This window comes from Chlorocebus sabaeus, chromosome 11 (genome assembly GCF_047675955.1).
Source record: "Chlorocebus sabaeus isolate Y175 chromosome 11, mChlSab1.0.hap1, whole genome shotgun sequence".
Lineage (NCBI taxonomy): Eukaryota > Metazoa > Chordata > Mammalia > Primates > Cercopithecidae > Chlorocebus > Chlorocebus sabaeus.
The window spans coordinates 66,608,709-66,626,145 of record NC_132914.1 but is presented as its reverse complement, the minus strand read 5'-3'; the positions used below and the strand labels follow the sequence as shown (position 1 = coordinate 66,626,145).

The window sequence follows — 17,437 nt, the reverse complement described above, 5'->3', positions numbered from 1 at the left end:
ATTAAAAACTTTTGATCAATACAGCTTGGTGGCTAAGTGAATGTCAGGGCTTTGGAGTTAGACTTCTGTCTCAGCTCTATGACTTCCTAGTATGTGACCTTGGGCAAAGCACTTAATCTCCCTGAACCTGTTTTGCTAAGTGGGGATGATAGATATACTCACTGGCTTGTCTTGAGTGTGGGACACATAAAGTATTCAGTAAATGGTAACACTTAGCTTTTTTTTTTTAAATTGAGATATAATTCACATACCATAAAGTGTAGAAGTCAGTCATTTTTAGTATATTCACAAGGTTGTGCAAGGATCACCACTATCTAATTCAAGAACTTTTCCATCACCCCTACCTAAAAAAATTCTGTACCCAGTCACTCCCCATCCTCCCTTCCCCACCCATCTCCTGGCAACCACTAATCACTTTCTGTCTCTATGGATTTACCTATTCTGGATGTTTCATATAAGTGGAGTCATACAGTAGGTGGCCTTTGTGTCTGGCATCTTTCATTTGGCATGTTTATAAGGTTCATTCTGCATGTTTAGCACATCATTCATTTTTACTGCTGAGTAATAATCCATTGTACTGATACACCACATTCGATTTATTCATTCATCAGTTGATAGACATTGGGATTGTTTCCAATTTTGGCTATTCTGGATTATGCTGCTATAAATATTCATGCACAAGTTTTTGTGTGGACATGTTTTCAATTCTCTTGGGTATATATCTAGAAGAATTTTGAGGTCATACGGTAACTCTATGTTTAACTTTTTTTTTTTTTTTTTTGAGATGGAGTCTCGCTCTGTTGCCCAGGCTGGAGTGCAGTGGCCTGATCTCACTCAACTCACTGCAAGCTCCGCCTCCTGGGTTCATGCCATTCTCCTGCCTCAGCCTCCCGAGTAGCTGGGACTACAGGCGCCTGCCACCTCGCCCGGCTAGTTTTTTATATTTTTTAGTAGAGACGGGGTTTCACCGTGTTAGCCAGGCCCATGGTCTCGATCTCCTGACGTGATCCGCCCGTCTGGGCCTCCCAAAGTGCTGGGATTATAGGCTTGAGCCACCGCACCCGGCCTACATTTAACATTTTAAGGAACTCTGAAACTTTTTCTACAGCAGCTGCGTCTTTTTACATTTTTACCAGAAATATATGAGAGTTTCAATTTCTCCACATCCTAACCAGCACATATTATTGTCTGTCTGTTTTATTGCGGCCATTCTAGTGGATGTGAGGTGTTATCATCATTTTGATTTGTATTTCCAAATGATATTAAGCATCTTTTTATATGCTTATTGGCCATTTGAATATCTTCTTTGGAGAAATGTATATTCAAATTTTTTGTCCAATTTTTATTGGAGTTGTCTCTTTATTGTTGAGTTGTAAGAGTTCTTTATATATTCTGGATACTTGACTCTTGTCAGATATATGAGTTGCAAATATTTTCTCCCATTCTGTGGGTTGTTTTTTTCACTTTTTTGAGAATGTCCTTTGAAGCACAGAAGTTTTTTTTTGTTTTTTTTTTTTTTTTTTTGGAGTGGGGGACAGAGTCTCTCTCTGTTGCCCAGCCTGGCGTGCAGTGGCGTGATCTTGGCTCACTGCAACCTCCGCCTCCCAGGTTCACACCATTCTCCTGCCTCAGCCTCCTAAGTAGCTGGGACTACAGGCACCCACCACCATGCCCGGCTAATTTTTTGTATTAGTAGAGACAGCGTTTCACCATGTTAATCAGGATGGTCTCAATCTCCTGACCTCATGATCCGCCCACCTCGGCCTCTCAAAGTGCTGGGATTACAGGCGTGAGCCACTGCATCCGGCGAAAGCACAAAAGTTTTTAATGATGAAGATCAATTTGTCTTTTTTTTTTTTGAGACAGGATCTTGTTCTGTTGCCCAGATTGGAGTGCAGTGGCATGATCCTGACTCGCTGCAACCTCCATCTACTGGGCTCAAGTAATCCTCCCAACTCAGCCTCCCAAGTAGCTGGGACTACAGGTGCACACCACCATGCCCAGTTAAATTTTGTATTGTTTTAGTAGAGACAGGATTTTGCCATGTTGCCCAGGCTAGTCTCGAACTCCTGGGCTCAAACAATCCACCCACCCTGTCTCCCAAAGTGCTGGGATCACAGGTTTGAGCCACTGCGTCTGGTCAATTTGTCTATTTTTTATTTGGTTGAGTGCACTTTAGGTGTTATATTCCTAAGTATTTTATTGTTTTAGATGTTATTATAAATGAAATTGTTTTTGTAATTTTTATTTTCAGATTGTTCATTGCTGGAGTATGGAAATAATTTATTTTTGTATATAATCATTCATCCTGCAACTTTACTGCATCCATTTATTACCTCTATTAGTTTTGTGTGTGTGTGTATTCCTTAGGGTTTTCTTTGTACAAGATTATGTCATCTCCAAATAGGGATCACTTTACTTCTTCCTTTCTAATCTGGATGACTTTTATTCCTTTCGCTTGCCAAATTGCTCTGGCTAGAACCTCCCACACAATGTTGAATAGATGTGGAAAGAGTGAACATCCTTATCTTTTTCCTGATCTTATGGGGAAAGAATCCAGTCTTTAACCACTATATATGATGCTTCCCACTGAGGAAGTTCTCTTATATTACTAATTTGTTTAGTGTTTTTTTAATCATAAAGGGGTATTGGATTCTGTCAAATGATTTGTCTGCATTTATTGAGATGATCATGTGTATTTTCTGTCCTTTGTTTTATTAATATAGTGTATATGTTAGTTCATTAAGGCTGCCATAACAAACTATCACATATGGGTATTTGGTATTTATTTTCCCATAGTTCTGGAGGTTATAAGTCTGAGATCAAGTTGTGGGCAGGATTAGTTTCCTGAGGCCTGTCTCCTTGGCTTGTAGATGGTTGTCTCCTCCCTGTATCTTCACATGATCTTCCTTCTGTAAGTGTCTGTGTCTTAGTCTTCTCTTATAAGGACACCAGTCGATTTTCATGCTGCTAATAGAGACATACCAAGATTGGGTGATTTATAAAGAAAAAGAGGTTTAATGGACTCACAGTTCCACATGGCTGAGGAGGCCTCATGGTGGAAGGTGAAAGATGAGCAAAGGCATGTCTTACATGGTGGCAGGCAAGAGAGCGTGTGCAGGGAAACTACCCTATATAAAACCATCAGATCTCATGAGACTTATTCACTATCATGAGAACAGCACAGGAAAAACCAGCCCCCATGATTCCGTTACCTCCACCGGGTCATTCTCACAACAAGTGGGAATTATGGGAGCTACAATTCAAAATGAGATTTGAGTGGGGACACAGCCTAACTATATCACCAGTTGTATTGGATTAGGGCCCAACCTAATGATTATAATTACTTCTTTGACACTCTTCAAAAACAGTCACAGTCTGAGGTACTAGGGGTTAGGGCTCAACATATGAATTGGAAGAGGGACACAATTCAGCTCATAATAGTGTATGTGTACTTATTGATTTGTATATGCCAAACCAACCTTGCATTCCTGAGATAAATCCTGCTTGATAATGGGACTTTTTATCCTTTTTATGTTGCTGGATTTGGTGTGTTAGTATTTCATCAAGGATTTTAGCAGATGGCCAGCATTATTATCCTCTTTATTCTTACCATTCAACATGCTTTTACATATGCTATGTCATTTACCCTTAAACAGAATTCCGTGAGGTAGGCAGTATGTTTACCACAGCAAACTGAGGCTCAGGAAAGTTTATTTTCCCCTAATTATAAACTTGCAGTAGTACATAGTATAAATTGGCATTAAAATTACAGATGGGGAGAACATTTAGGGAGATGAAAGAAAGCAGGATTTGGTGAGAACAAAGAGAAACTTTGTATGGATGGAAGTTTACAGAATCAATTTGAATAGCATCAGTGATCTCAGTGATGTAAGAACTGAGGTCATCTGCTGATGTGCAGAATAAGAGTAAATAGATTCGTGGTTTCAATTCATGCATGTAATTAAACCAAATAGGAGTGACAATTCTCATTAATTTTGAGAACATGATTTAACCAGATTAACTGGTGGGAGAAGGAGCCAAAATTTTAGTAATAGGAATTTGACTACCTCAGTAACAGTAAACCTCAGCTTACAGATTCCTTCTTTCTTGGAAAGTTTGTTTCCCAGTTGATTTCCAGTTTGCACACTCTTCTCTAAGCTTTGGGGGAGCTGTGCCATGACTGTTCAGTCAGGAAATGCTGAATTAAAATTGAATCTCTGGTCCCAACAGATTGTGTGACTCTGAAAGTCATTTAATTTCTTCATGACTTTACTCCCTTATCAAATAAGGGAATTAAGTTAGATGATTAGCTCCCAGCTTTATGACTCTATTCATTTAGTGAATAAGCAGACTGGTGATTCAGTAGACTGGAAATTTTCAGACAGCAACAATGAAGAATTTACTAAGGGTAGACTAAGGAATTACTAAAGAGCAATGAAGCCTTGTTGAGAGTAGAGAACAGTTAACTCAGGATAGCCAGTGAAAGTGAGAAAAGTAAACAGGCTAGGGTGGAGACTGGGGAAGGCTACCTAGAGTTGGGGACTGACATGAGGCACATCACATAAGGCTACTGAAATCTAGGTGGTCAATTGGTTAAAATTTATCTTAAGTAAAAATAACTAAGAATAATTTAAAAGCCAGATCAGAGAGTCCAGACTGGGGCAGGTAATGTTATTTATCCCAGTTCACTGGACAATGCACTCAAGAACAAGGACTTTACCCGTAAGTCTCTTCAATAAAGTTCCTGAAGGAGTCCTGGCCCTGGTCCCTTACATCATTTACAGGTCATGTTTAATTTCTTTGAACTGTTACATGATACTTCATCATAGGAGGCAATGTTCTGATAATCAAGACATCTGTTTTTCCCTTTTCATTTAATTTTTAAACTATTTTTATTCTCTTTCACTCAAAGGAAACACATTCTTATTTTTTTAAAAGCTAAATATTTAGACACATAATGAAGATAGTTACAGTCCCTATAATTCTTCCTGTTAAGATTGGTGATGATTCATTCCTCCAAGTTACTTTTCTTTGCTTACTAACATATTACGTACAAACATTGAATCATAAACACTGTTTTTCAAACTGCGTTCCCTCCCCTACCAACAAAGCACATAGATCTGCTTTATTCATTTTGACAACCACAGAGGATTCCATTGTATCATGATATATCATAATTTATACAGCTTCTATTGACAGACATTTTGCCTTGCTTCCAATTTTTTTCTATTTTTTCATTGTAAATAATGCTGTAGTGAAAATTCTTGTGCATATCTTGCATATTTGGATAAATGTTTGTAAGTAATACATTCTTTTTTCTTATTTTTTTCCTTTTCCCTTCTTCCTTCTGTGAAAATAAATAATATATTCCTAAAACTCTACTTGCTTTTAATAAAAAAAGTAAACAAATGTGAATTTTAAAAGTGAAACTGTTGAGTCAGAGTCTTCTAGCAGATATTCCTAAATTATCCTCCAGAAACACTGAACTAATTTATAATACCATCATTTTATGAGGGTAGCTGTTTCCTCACTCTCTTGCTATCACTGTCTTTTTTTGTTTTGCTTTGCTTTTTTAAGTCTAAAATTTAAAAAGTAGAGTTAGCAAATAAAAATACAGTATGTTTAGTTAAATTTGAATTTCAGATAAAAAATGATACTCTATCTCAGGCTAGGCATGGTGGCTCATGCATGTAATCGCAGCATTTGGGCCAACTGCTTGAGCCCAGGAGTTCAAGACTAGCCTGGGCAATAATATGGCGAAATTCTACAAAATATACAAAAATTAGCTGGGCATGGTGGTGCAGGCCTATAGTCTGAGGATCACCTGAGCTAGAAAGGTCAAGGCTGCCGTGCTCCAGCTTGGGCAACAGAGTGAGACTCAGGCTCAAACAAACAAAAACTATCTCCATCTTCCAGATGGCCTGTTTCTGGTCTCTCTGTTGGTATCATCAGTGGTGTCTTCTCTGTTATCAATTTATCTGTACCATTTATCTCATCCTACATGAATGAGAAATATTTGCTATTTAAATTTGTGTATTCTTAAGATTTAGTGAGATGAAGCATAAGATTGGTTATTTTTGTGTCCTCTTTAGTGAACTACCTGTTCAAGTCTTTTGCTTTTGCCAGTGGTTTGTTTTCCTTAATGATTTACAATAATTCTTTTAGTCTTAAAGCTTTAGACACATATATGTCCCAGTTTTCCTTTAGGCTATTTTTATTTTTTGTCTCCATCTAGAAGTGTTGCATTTTATGTAATACAATTTGCGCAGTTGTGCCACTACGCCATTTCTCAAATCACCTGGATGCCTTGTACAAATGCAAATTCCTGAGCTCTGTTCTAGACCTAATCAAATGTCTTTACTATTGTACTCTAAACTATTAAGAAGCTCCCTAAGGGGTTTTCTTTCTCCTTCCCTAATGGCTCCCTTTATTTTTTCCTCTCTCCCATCCATTCTTCCAAACTTCTATTACATTCAATGATCAGTACTGAAGAATTTGCTAGAATTATTAAAATAAAACATACAAGTAAACATGCTAACCATGCAATTGGAAGCTACTGTTATCTTGTGAGACAGTGTGCTGATCCAGTAAGAGCAAGGTAAGATTGACTTATTCTTCATCAGTTGACTTCAGGGAGAAAACATGATTTTCTCTGACATTATGAAAAACCCTGTTTATGAAAAATCTCAAGCATACATAAGAGTACAGAAAATAATATAAATTCCCATGTACCTATTATCAAGCTTTAATAATTAGCAACGGTCAATCTTGTTTCATCTGTATTTCCTATTCCCTCTACCATCCCCTTTCCCCAGATTTAGCAACTCTCAGGAGATTCCTAAACTCATTCAAATTTGAGATCCAAAACTTTACGATATCTGGGTTTTGCATTGTACTTTCCAACTCCAAGAAAATAATATTTACTTTTTTTTTTTTTTTTTTTTTTTTAAATTTCTTTATCAATTGTTGGCAGGGACTGGGTTGAGGGGAAGCAATTTACTCGTTTTTTTCCCTAGCTGGTACTTGTATGATCTCATTTTCTTTCTTTGTTCTTCTAAGAGACAAGGTCTTGCTCTGTTACCAGGCTGCAATGCAGTGAGTGGCCCACGCATAGCTCACTGCAGTCTCAAAAACTCTTGGGCTCAAGCAATCCTCCTGCCTCAGCCTCCTGAGCAGCTGGGACTACAGGTGGATGCCACCACACCTGGCCAATTTTTCTGTTTTTTGTTTGTGTGTGTAAGTTTTTTTTTTTGTTTTTTTTTTTTTTTTTTTTTTTTTTTTTTTTTTTTTTTGTAGAGACCAGGTCTCACCATGTGACCTAGGCTGGTTTCAAACTCCTGGCCTCAAGAGATCCTTAGCCCCACGAAGTGTTGGGACTACAGGTGTGAGCCACCATGCCCAGTCATTTTCCTTGGTTTTGATCTCAAGAGCTTGAAATCTATTATTATTAAAAAACAAAACAAAACAAAACTGAAGACATTAGTGGTAATGCTAAGGAACAGGTACCTGAAATGTTTTGTAAAGAGATTTCAAATATCTATGCTTTAGCATTCCATCCAATAGAATTAACACTAGAATTTTCTTACATGTTATTAAAGGCTAGCAAGATTTTTATCTGCAGTGTTTTGCATTTATGCTACCTGATGTTCATATTTGATAAAGTATTAAGTTACTCCAATTAAAGGAAGGAGGTTTGAGAAGTATTTAGTCATGAGCAACAGACGATTAAAAATGCTAACACTTTGAACATGAGAATTAAGTATTAATGAGACAGAAAAGCCCATAGCAGATTACTCATCTGAGTCACTGCTGGTTGACTCAACACCAAGCTATAGTTCCTTAATCTCCTATCTGTAAAATATGAATAACAGCACCAACCACCTACATTGGTTAGAAAAAACGAGACTAATACTTTGATCTTCTTTAAAGAAGTGAGCGGCCTAATTAGCTGAGTTTAATTCTTATTGTCTAGAATTTAAATAGAATAAATTATCCCTTGGGAAATAAATATTCTTTCTACCTATAAAAGAATGGGAAAATCTATCATATGGAGATACCACATTTAAAAAATGCATTCATTAGTTGATGGACATTTTGAATTATCTTTTTGGCAGTCATACATGATGCTATGAACATTGATGTACAAGTTTTTGTGTGAATGTTTTCATTTCTCTTGGGTACATATCCAGGAGTGGAATTGTTGTATCATCGGATAACTATGCTTAACTTTTTGAAGAACTGCCAAGTTGTTTCCCAAAGTGGCTGAACCATTTTACATTCTCAACAGCAATATATGAGGGTTCCAATTTTTCCATATCCTCACCCAACTTTTTTGGGTATTTTGTTTAAAATTATAGCCACAATGGTGGATGTGAGGTGGTATCTCATTGTGGTTATAATTCACATTTTCCTAATGATGGATGATGCTGAGCATCTCCTTATATGCTTATTGACCATTTCGATACCTTTGAGAAATCTCTGTTCAAATCCTTTGCCCATTAAAAAAAATTTTGTTGAGTTATAGGAGTTCTTTGCAATGTCACAGTGAAATCCCACCAAGATTAAAGCCAACAAAGAAGTAAGAGCCAGTAGAGTAAGACTGAGCCATGAGCACATATTTTGAAGCCTTGTATGCATATGCATAAAGTCAGACCTACCTACATGGACTTTAGTTTTATGAACCAATACATTTGAACCAATACATTCTTGGGGGGCTAACTAGAATAATGATTGCCTGTGCCAACTCCTCAAGTAGAATGGGGCTTTCCCTCATGTCATTTTCCTGATCTATCCCCAGGTCCTATGTTGTAGTGTGGGGAATCTTATCATGATAAGCCTAGTAGGTAGGCATGGGGATAAAAGGTGCAGAGAAAAATGAATGATGCTTGGCACAATTAAAAGTACCAGTACCAAGCCTCAGAGGGCTCTGGCCGAAATTTCAGACCAGAGAGGCCTTTGTACATCCTCCATAATAATTGTAAAAGTCACAACTTTAAAATATAAAGCCACAAAGTAAAAAGTAACCAATCCATCAGGGCAGACAGATAAGAAAGTATTTTTGTTCCTAGGTTGCCAAGATGGTTCAGCCAACATACCTTTAAAGATTAGGTATTAATGAATGTTAAATTAGATGAGTCCAAAAGTAGAGGACTTGCTGTGTGGATTTGAACAGAAGAGGCTAAAGAGGAGAGGGTGGGAGTAGTGCATGAAGCTAATACACAGCTGCAGCTGCTTCCCATATGTCCCTATGAAATATTTAATTTTTTTTTTTTTTTTTTTTGAGATGAAGTCTCATTCTGCTACCCAGGCTAGAGTGCAGTGGCGTGATCTCGGCTCACTGCAACCTCTGCCTCCTGGGTTCAAGCAATTCTCCTGCCTCAGCCTCCCAAGTAGTTGGGATTACAGGCATGTACCACCATGCCCGGCTAATTTTTGTATTTTTAGTAGAGATGGGGTTTTACCATGTTGGCCAGGCTGGTCTTGAACTCCTGACCTCAGGTGATCCGCCCACCTTGGACTCCCAAAGTGCTGGTATTACAGGCATGAGCCACCGTGCCTGGCCCCTAAGAATTAATACATTTGTATGTGAAGAATAATGACACTGTGATAGGCAGAACAAAACTTACGATATAATCTTTACCATCAAAGAGCTTCTATATGCAACAATGAGTGCCAATAAGAGATGTGAGGTCATAATACTATAAAGATACTTTAATTGTATTGAGGGTGTTCCAGAAAGTCTTCAAAGAGGAAGAAACAGATCAGGAGGGAGAAATAGGATCAATAAACTACATTTATTGACTACTTACTGGACACATCATATACAAAAAAGATAGGATGGGGGCAGGTAAGAACTTGAAGAAATTAAATATATACATTAAGTCTATCACTAATTCTAACTACTAGAGAAGTACAAAATTTGTACAAGTAATACTTTATAATGAAATGCTGATGCCTGTCAAAAGGGTAATAAGCTATACATATACTACAATAAACATTTTTTAAAATTGCGCTTAATATCATAGAATTTCCTTAAAATGGGTTGGTAAAATGGTAAAAATGTATATGCATCCATTCTTACACATGTACTTTCCATTAAAGATTGCTTAAATAGTACAAATTCCTACTGCTGAGAAATTCATGGTCAACAGCTATATATGAAGTTCCTCTTAGAAACGTCACAGCATTTGCAGTAAGTCCATTTCTCCAGTGAAGCCCATCTTATTTTCAGTTTAGCTTACTACCAAGTTCTCATGAGAACTGTTTATATGTCTTTTGCTTGGTCATCTTCTTCAAGTTTTCTGATTTCATTTTTTAAACAATTTATAGTTTCACGACTTGCTTTTAATCTCTCCTTAAGCTCTGCAATCTCAAAGCTTGTTTTTTTCTTAGCAGCTTCTAATTTTTCTCTGGTTTTCACTTCAAGCTCTGCAACTAAAGAAAACAAATATTTTACTAAAGTATTTTTCTCACATGTTTAAGATATATGATAGGGTAATAAATATGGCATTTCCTGGTGACAATGTTTCCATGATGAAATATGGATAACTTAAGAATTACAACATTAAGCATGGGTGTAGGTTGGGGTAGGGGAAGAATGTCTGAATTCCCAAGAGAGGATCTAAGATGTTTACTACAACTAAAAATGAAATTCTGATCACCAACTCACAGTTAAAATTTTAAGACATAATGTCCTTTTTTCCATACACATACTAAGATTGAAATAAGGGGGCACACAAACCCAAGATATATCAGCTAATAAGAGGTGACTGGGTGCAGTGGCTTATGCCTGTAATCTTAGCACTTTGGGAGGCTAAGGCAGGTGGATCACTTGAGGCCAGGAGTTCGAGACCAATCTGGCCAACATGGCAAAATCTTGTCTTTACCAAAAATACAAAATTAGCAGGGTGTGGTGGTGCACACCTGTAATCCCAGCTACTCTGGTGGCTGAGGCATGAGAATCACTTGAACTTGGGAGGCAGAGATTGCAGTGAGCTAAGATGTTGCTAGTGCACTCCAGTCTGGGCAACAGAGTGAGAGTCTGTCTTAAAGGAGGTGGCGGGGGGGAGGGGAGAAGTGCTAACTACACGTTTTCTTAAATTTATATACAGGTGAAACTTTTTTTTTTTTTTTTTGAGATGGAGTCTCGCTCTGTCGCCCAGGCTGGAGTGCAGTGGCCGGATCTCAGCTCACTGCAACCTCTGCCTCCAAGGTTCAAGCAATTCTCCTGCCTCAGCCTCCCGAGTAGTTGGGACTACAGGTGCATGCTGCCACGCCCAGCTAATTTTTTGTATTTCAGTAGAGAAGGGGTTTTACCATGTTGCCCAGGCTGATTGCGAACTCCTGAGTTCAGGCAATCCACCCTCCCTGGCCTTCCAAAGTGCAGGGTTACAGGTGTGAGCCACCGCGCCCGGCCCAGGTGAAACTTTTATAAACAAAATCACACTATCAAAACAAGCAAATGCCTTTTTTTTCCAAATAGGTAGGAATAGCTGCTAAAAGCTGAATACCAGCTCTGCAACTTATGAGTTGTGACACTGTAAGCTATTTCACCTATGTTCCTCACTTATGAAACAGAAATGATAATGGCAAATACTTCATAACATTATTTGTTGAAAAAATTTTTGAGACAGGATCTTACTCTGTCACCCAGGCTGGAGTGCAGTGGTGTGATCTTGGCTCACTGCAAACTCTGACTCCTGGGTTCAAGTGATCCTCCCACCTCAGCCTCCCAAGCAGCTGGGATTACATGTGTGAGCCACCACACCCAACCTGTTAAGAAGACTTAATGAATTAATTTATGCAAAGTACCCAGAATACTGCCTGGTACAGAAAAAGTCCTATCAACTATTGTTATGAGAACAGAGAAACATTAAATGATATTTGAAACTATCCAGGACAAAGTACTAAAGAAACATTACTGCAAAACAGGACACATCTATTTAAATATGCCACTTGGATATGTAGCATGATGTTTTACAAAGAAAAATATCTTCTTGTGTCTAACATTTCCATCTTGTGGACATTTTTGGTAACTGCTGCTGCTCACTATTAAAGTATACTTATATTTTGGTGGGAAAAAACCCAACTATGGAATCAGAAAAGACCTGAGTTCAAATAAACCCTTGCTCCCTTATTAGCTGAATACTGACATTTCTAAGGCTCCATCAATCTCTTTGTCTATATGATACAGTTAAAACTAGGTATTTCTCAGAGGATTTACGAGGATTACATGAAGTAATTATATGTAAAGCATCTAACACATAAAAAACATGCAATAAATATTAATGAGTTCTTTCCTTATTTTGCTCATTGCTAGCGACTTGCTTTTAGTGACTGCCAAAACAATTCATATTTTACTTCGTAATTCTTTTCATTCTTTTAAAAATTATATTTATACATAGGTAATACATACAAGATTACAAATTAAAAGGTTAAAAACAGTAGCTAGTGAAAAAATATGCCCTTCTACTACACTTGTTCCCCAGCCTGCCACGATCAATCAGTGCTTCTTCCCAGAGATAATCACTGTTGGGTTCTCTGATATCTTCCCAGAAATAATCACTGTTGGGTTCTCTGATATCTTCCCAGAAATAGTCTGCTGATATACAAAGCATATACCCAAGTGCAGTTTCTTCTTCTTCCCAACACAAGTGGTATCATTCTATACACACAGTTTTACACCTTGCTGTTTCACTTAACATTATACGTGGAAGCTCATCCTATAACACAGAGCTGTCTTATTCTTTTTAATGACTACAGAGGACCTAATTGAATGCATATACAAAATTCATTTAGTCTGCCCCCTATTGATGTACATTCAGAGTATCTCCATTTTTTCTTTTACAAACAATGCAATAATGTGTATGCTGTGAATAATCATTTTAGTATATTTGTAGGATAAATTCCTTGAAAAGAATATATATGTACTTGTAATTCTGGAAGAATGTCAAGCAACTCAAAAGGATCTACCAATTTATAATCCCATTAGCATTGTGTCTGTTTCCCTACTGCATCAACTTTTTGGTCTTACCTAACCTGAAAGGTTAAAAACAGTATTTCAGTGTAGTCTTAATTTGCATTCATCTTATTACTACTGGGGCTGACTCATCTCTTTTATAATGTTTGAGACATTTCTCCCTTTCTACAAATGATCTGTTTTCCCTTTGCTCATTTTCCTATTGGGTTATTGGCCTTTCTTATTGATTCATAAGAGCTATATACAGCTTTATACAGTAGTCCCCCCTCATCCATGGTTTCATTTTCTATGCTTACAGTTACCCACTGTCAACAGCGGTCTGAAAACAGGTGAGTACAGTAGAATAAGATTTTTTGGGGGGTGGGGTGGGGGAAGAGCACACATTTACATAACTGTTATTAGAGTTCATTGTTATAATTCTATTTTATTAATTATCATTGTTAATCTTTTATTGTGCCTAATTTATAAATTAAACTTTATCATAGGTATATATGTATAGGAAAAAACAGTATATAGGGCTTGGTACTATCTGCAGTTTCAGGCATCCACTGGGGTTCTTGGAACGTGTCCTCTCCAGATAAAGGGGGACTACAGTCTAGTCATGTGTGACATGAGTACATTTTCTATGGCTTGTCAGTCTTTAGAGTTTGTTCCCAGTGCTTTTTACTATGCAGAAATTTGTATTCCCCTGTACCCTCTCTCTCCACATCAATTTAAAAAACACACTGAATGATATGCGCTTTGTTAGATGCTGGGCTACAGAGGCAGGAAACAGGTAAGAAAAAAATGCACTAATGTCATGAGGTAATCATAGGGAACGACAAGAGTAGATTGGATTCAAATCAAGTAGAAAGGGTGAGTTTTATGAAGGGGGGCTGCTTGGTAGTAGTAACATCTAAACTACATTTTAAACAATGAGAAAGGAGTTAGGTAAATTAAGTGGGCATACAGGCCCAGGAAGCAGCATAAAAACAAGGAGTCCTGTAGAGCTACAAGTGGTAGTTTTAAAACTAGCCAGGGAGACCTGATTAACTCAATTGTCAGAAGGACGGCATTCACTGTAGATGTAACACAGATTCATGTTGTTTGATTCATGATACTTTTATTTTTGACAACTTGTAAGACTGCGAAGGGCACTAGATGTTTGGAAGAAGACATGAGTTAGTTAGCAATGAGATCCTGGGGGAAAACATTTTAAAACTTCTTTTAGCTTGTTCCAGTGTTCTGCTTCCTATGTGTTAAATGCTTACACAAAAAAAGAAAAGTTTCTGTTTTTAATTTCCCAATGAAGTCTCAATTTCGAGAAAACAAATCCAAAGAATTACTACTTTTATAAAGTCAGTTCAAATTACTGGTTAAGAGACAGACTATCAGGCTTTTTACAACTTATTAATTAAGCGGACAGATTTGGGGTTTAAAATGCAGGCTCTACTGGGTAATTTTGGGCAAGTTATCAAATCTTTCTAGAGTCTTTACCTACAAAATGGTGCTAGTCATAGTATCTCCCTCCTAGGATTATTTAGAGTATTCAACAAGTTAAGAAAGGGAAAGTGCTTGACAGGTACATAGTAAACTCTCAGTAAGTGTTCACTATCATTTTTATTACTTCTTGAAGAAACAACTAAAAAGCTAGATCATTAGTGCTTAAATAAACTTCCAATATACTCCATAATAAATATTCTCTATAAAAATACTATTAAATTTTTGGAGCCTAAGTTCTGAGGACTGCCGGGGATCAAGTTCTGATTCTACTACTAACTAGCTGTGTGACCCTGGGCCAGTTTCTTAACCTCCTTATACCTTGGTTTCGTTTTCTAAATATTACCTAATAAAGTTGTTATAGAATTAAGTGAGTTTATATATACACAGACTCAGAAGAGTACAAATAGTAAGCACTGAGTAAGTCTGATATTTTATTATTACTAAATATTGACTATCATATGCCCTCAAATTGTTAAAACTATACATACATTTTTTAGACCTTTGATTAACATTCCCAGATAGCTTTCCTAAAAAGCTAAATTTATACTCACAAAACAATTCATGAGAATGCAAAGTTTACCATATTCTTAATCAGTACAACTATTAAAAATTCCTGGCTGGCACGGTGATTCGTGCCTGTAATGTCAGTACTTTGGGAGGCTGAGGTGGGAGAACCCTGCCTCTACAAAAAAAAAAAAAAAAAATTGCCAGATGTGGTGACACATAACTGTAGTCCTAGCTACTGCTTGGGGAGCCAAGGCAGGACGATCCTGTGAGCCCACGAGTTTGAGGCTGCAGTGAGCTATGATCACGCCACTGCAACCCAGCCTGAGTGACAGAATGAGACCCTGTCTCTAGGGGGAAAAAAAAATCCTTTTGCTAATTTGATAGGACAAATGTAGTCATTCACTACTGTTTGGTTTGCATTCTTAAAGTTATTAGCAGGGCCAAATATTTTATCATTTTATTTACTGGTGATCTCTTTTTCTGTCTGTCTGTCCATATCTTCCGCCCATTTATCTACTGAGGTTTAACATGTTTTTCCATTTATCAATTTTAGCATTAAAAAAATTAATTCTTTGCCATATTTTCTGCAAACTTTTCTTTGCCTTTTTGAAATGTAGAAATTAAATATATTTAATAAAGTCTATCCTTCTTTTAATGTGATTTTTCCTAACACTTTAAATTTAGAAAGTCCTCCCTAGCCAGGATAGCCAGTAATCTAATTTTTCGAAAAACAGGCTGATTTTCAAAAAACATTTAAATATCTTTAACGAAACTGGAATTTGTTTTGGTAAGTACTATAAAGTGATGATCAAAATTAAGTTTTCCTCCCAAAAGCTTACCAATTATGCCAACACCATTTATGGAATTAGACTTTTCTCCCTTATTGATTTGGTACTATTAAGAAAATGAACTAAAGATCATACAGAAAATGTAATTTACTGATAAAAACTTCCCAAGGTTATACAGCTCCATACATAAGATTTAACACATTGAAACAGATTTACAGCCTTTTCACAAAATACATTATTTATACCTACTTGTTATACATCAATAAATAATAGTTTTGTCAAAAACAGAAAAATGTGAGCACTTGAATTTTGAAAGAGAATTTTCCACCATGAATGGGCACATTTCATGGTACGAGAGAAAGAAGAGAGTGATCAATAATGAAGCACACTAGTGCTTTTTACCTTTTCAAAGTGATCATATACTTAACTGTTTTATGTTCATAACATTTTTTGCAGATATAGAAATTAAAGCATACAAATTTTCAATGACTACCCAAGTTGCAAAATTATAAATAGTACCCAGATCTTTTAAGTCCTAACCAAGTGTTTTATGAAAATATAAACAAAACACTGCTATAACCACTAATTGTTAAACAGCAATTCCCTCCCACTTCATTACCATCCCTCCACCTCTTCTTTTATTGGATCACTTCCTTTCAGCCTACAAATATGCTAGTTTATTTCCCCCTGAAAACAATACCCTCTTGACCCCGTATCTTTCTTTGGCTACTGCTTCAAAGACTTCTGCTCCCCTTTACAGCCAGGCTTCAAGACAGAGTTGTCTATAGTGTCTGTCTCCAATTTATATCATCTGATATTATCTTATCCACTTCAATTGATCTTCTGACCTTACTATTCTCCTTACACTGCTCCTGTTAAGATCATCAAGGAGCTCCATCTTACTCTATCCAATTACTGGGCCCTCATCTTAATTGACCTACCAGCAGTATTAGACATTTTCAAGTTCTTGATACACTTTTCTCATTCGGCTTTGAGGACATTACATGCACCTAGTTTTTCTCCCTCCATATTCGCTGTTTGTTCTTCATTCCCTTTGCTGGTTATCTCCTCAATTTTTAAATTTTGGAGTGTCCATGTCTCTCAGTCTTTGGACCTCTTTTCTATCTTTACTTACTCCTTTGATGATACCATTTGGTCTCATAATTTACAATTCTATTAACTTTCAAATTTATGTCTCCAGCCTAGACCTCTCCTCTCTTTGAATGCCAGTGTGCAACATCCTTCTCAACATCTCAACTTACATGTCTTACAGGCATCCCACACCCATCATGTCCAAACTTGCACTTTTTTTTTGAGACAAAATCTTGCTGGCGTGCAGTGGCATGATAACAGCTCATTAAAGCCTTGCCCTCCTGGGCTCAAGTAATCCTCCCACCTCAGCCTCCTGAGTAGCTGGTGCTACAGGAAAGTGCCACCACACTCAGAAGATTTTTAAAAAATTTTTTGTAGAGATGGGGTTTCGCTACATTGCTCAGGCTAGTCTTGAAGTCCTGGGCTCAGGCAATCCTCTCACGCTGGCCCCCATAAAGTGCTGCGATTATAGGCATGAGCCATCACACCTGGCCAGTCAAAGCTGTACTCTGAATCGCAAAAACATCTGTGTAAAAAGCAATGACTTTTTTGGAGTTCCTCAGGCCCAAAACCATGTAAGTCATCC

General features: G+C 37.2%; 1 protein-coding gene across 6 annotated transcripts in view; it reads right to left on the bottom strand.

The window, feature by feature from the left end:
• The window catches only part of YEATS4 (YEATS domain containing 4), a 70,124-nt gene that overhangs the window by 31,781 nt on the left and 20,906 nt on the right, over positions 1 to 17,437 (bottom strand). For 4 of the 6 annotated variants that reach the window (XM_073020940.1, XM_073020937.1, XM_008003982.3 and 1 more), the window contains one exon: positions 9,779 to 10,437. The exons of the other annotated variants lie outside the window; for them this stretch is intronic. In XM_073020940.1, the coding sequence (XP_072877041.1) occupies positions 10,268 to 10,437 (170 nt within the window). In that variant the 3' untranslated portion in view covers positions 9,779 to 10,267. Of the gene's footprint in view, positions 1 to 9,778; positions 10,438 to 17,437 lie in introns of those variants that run through there. 6 annotated transcript variants of the gene reach the window in all.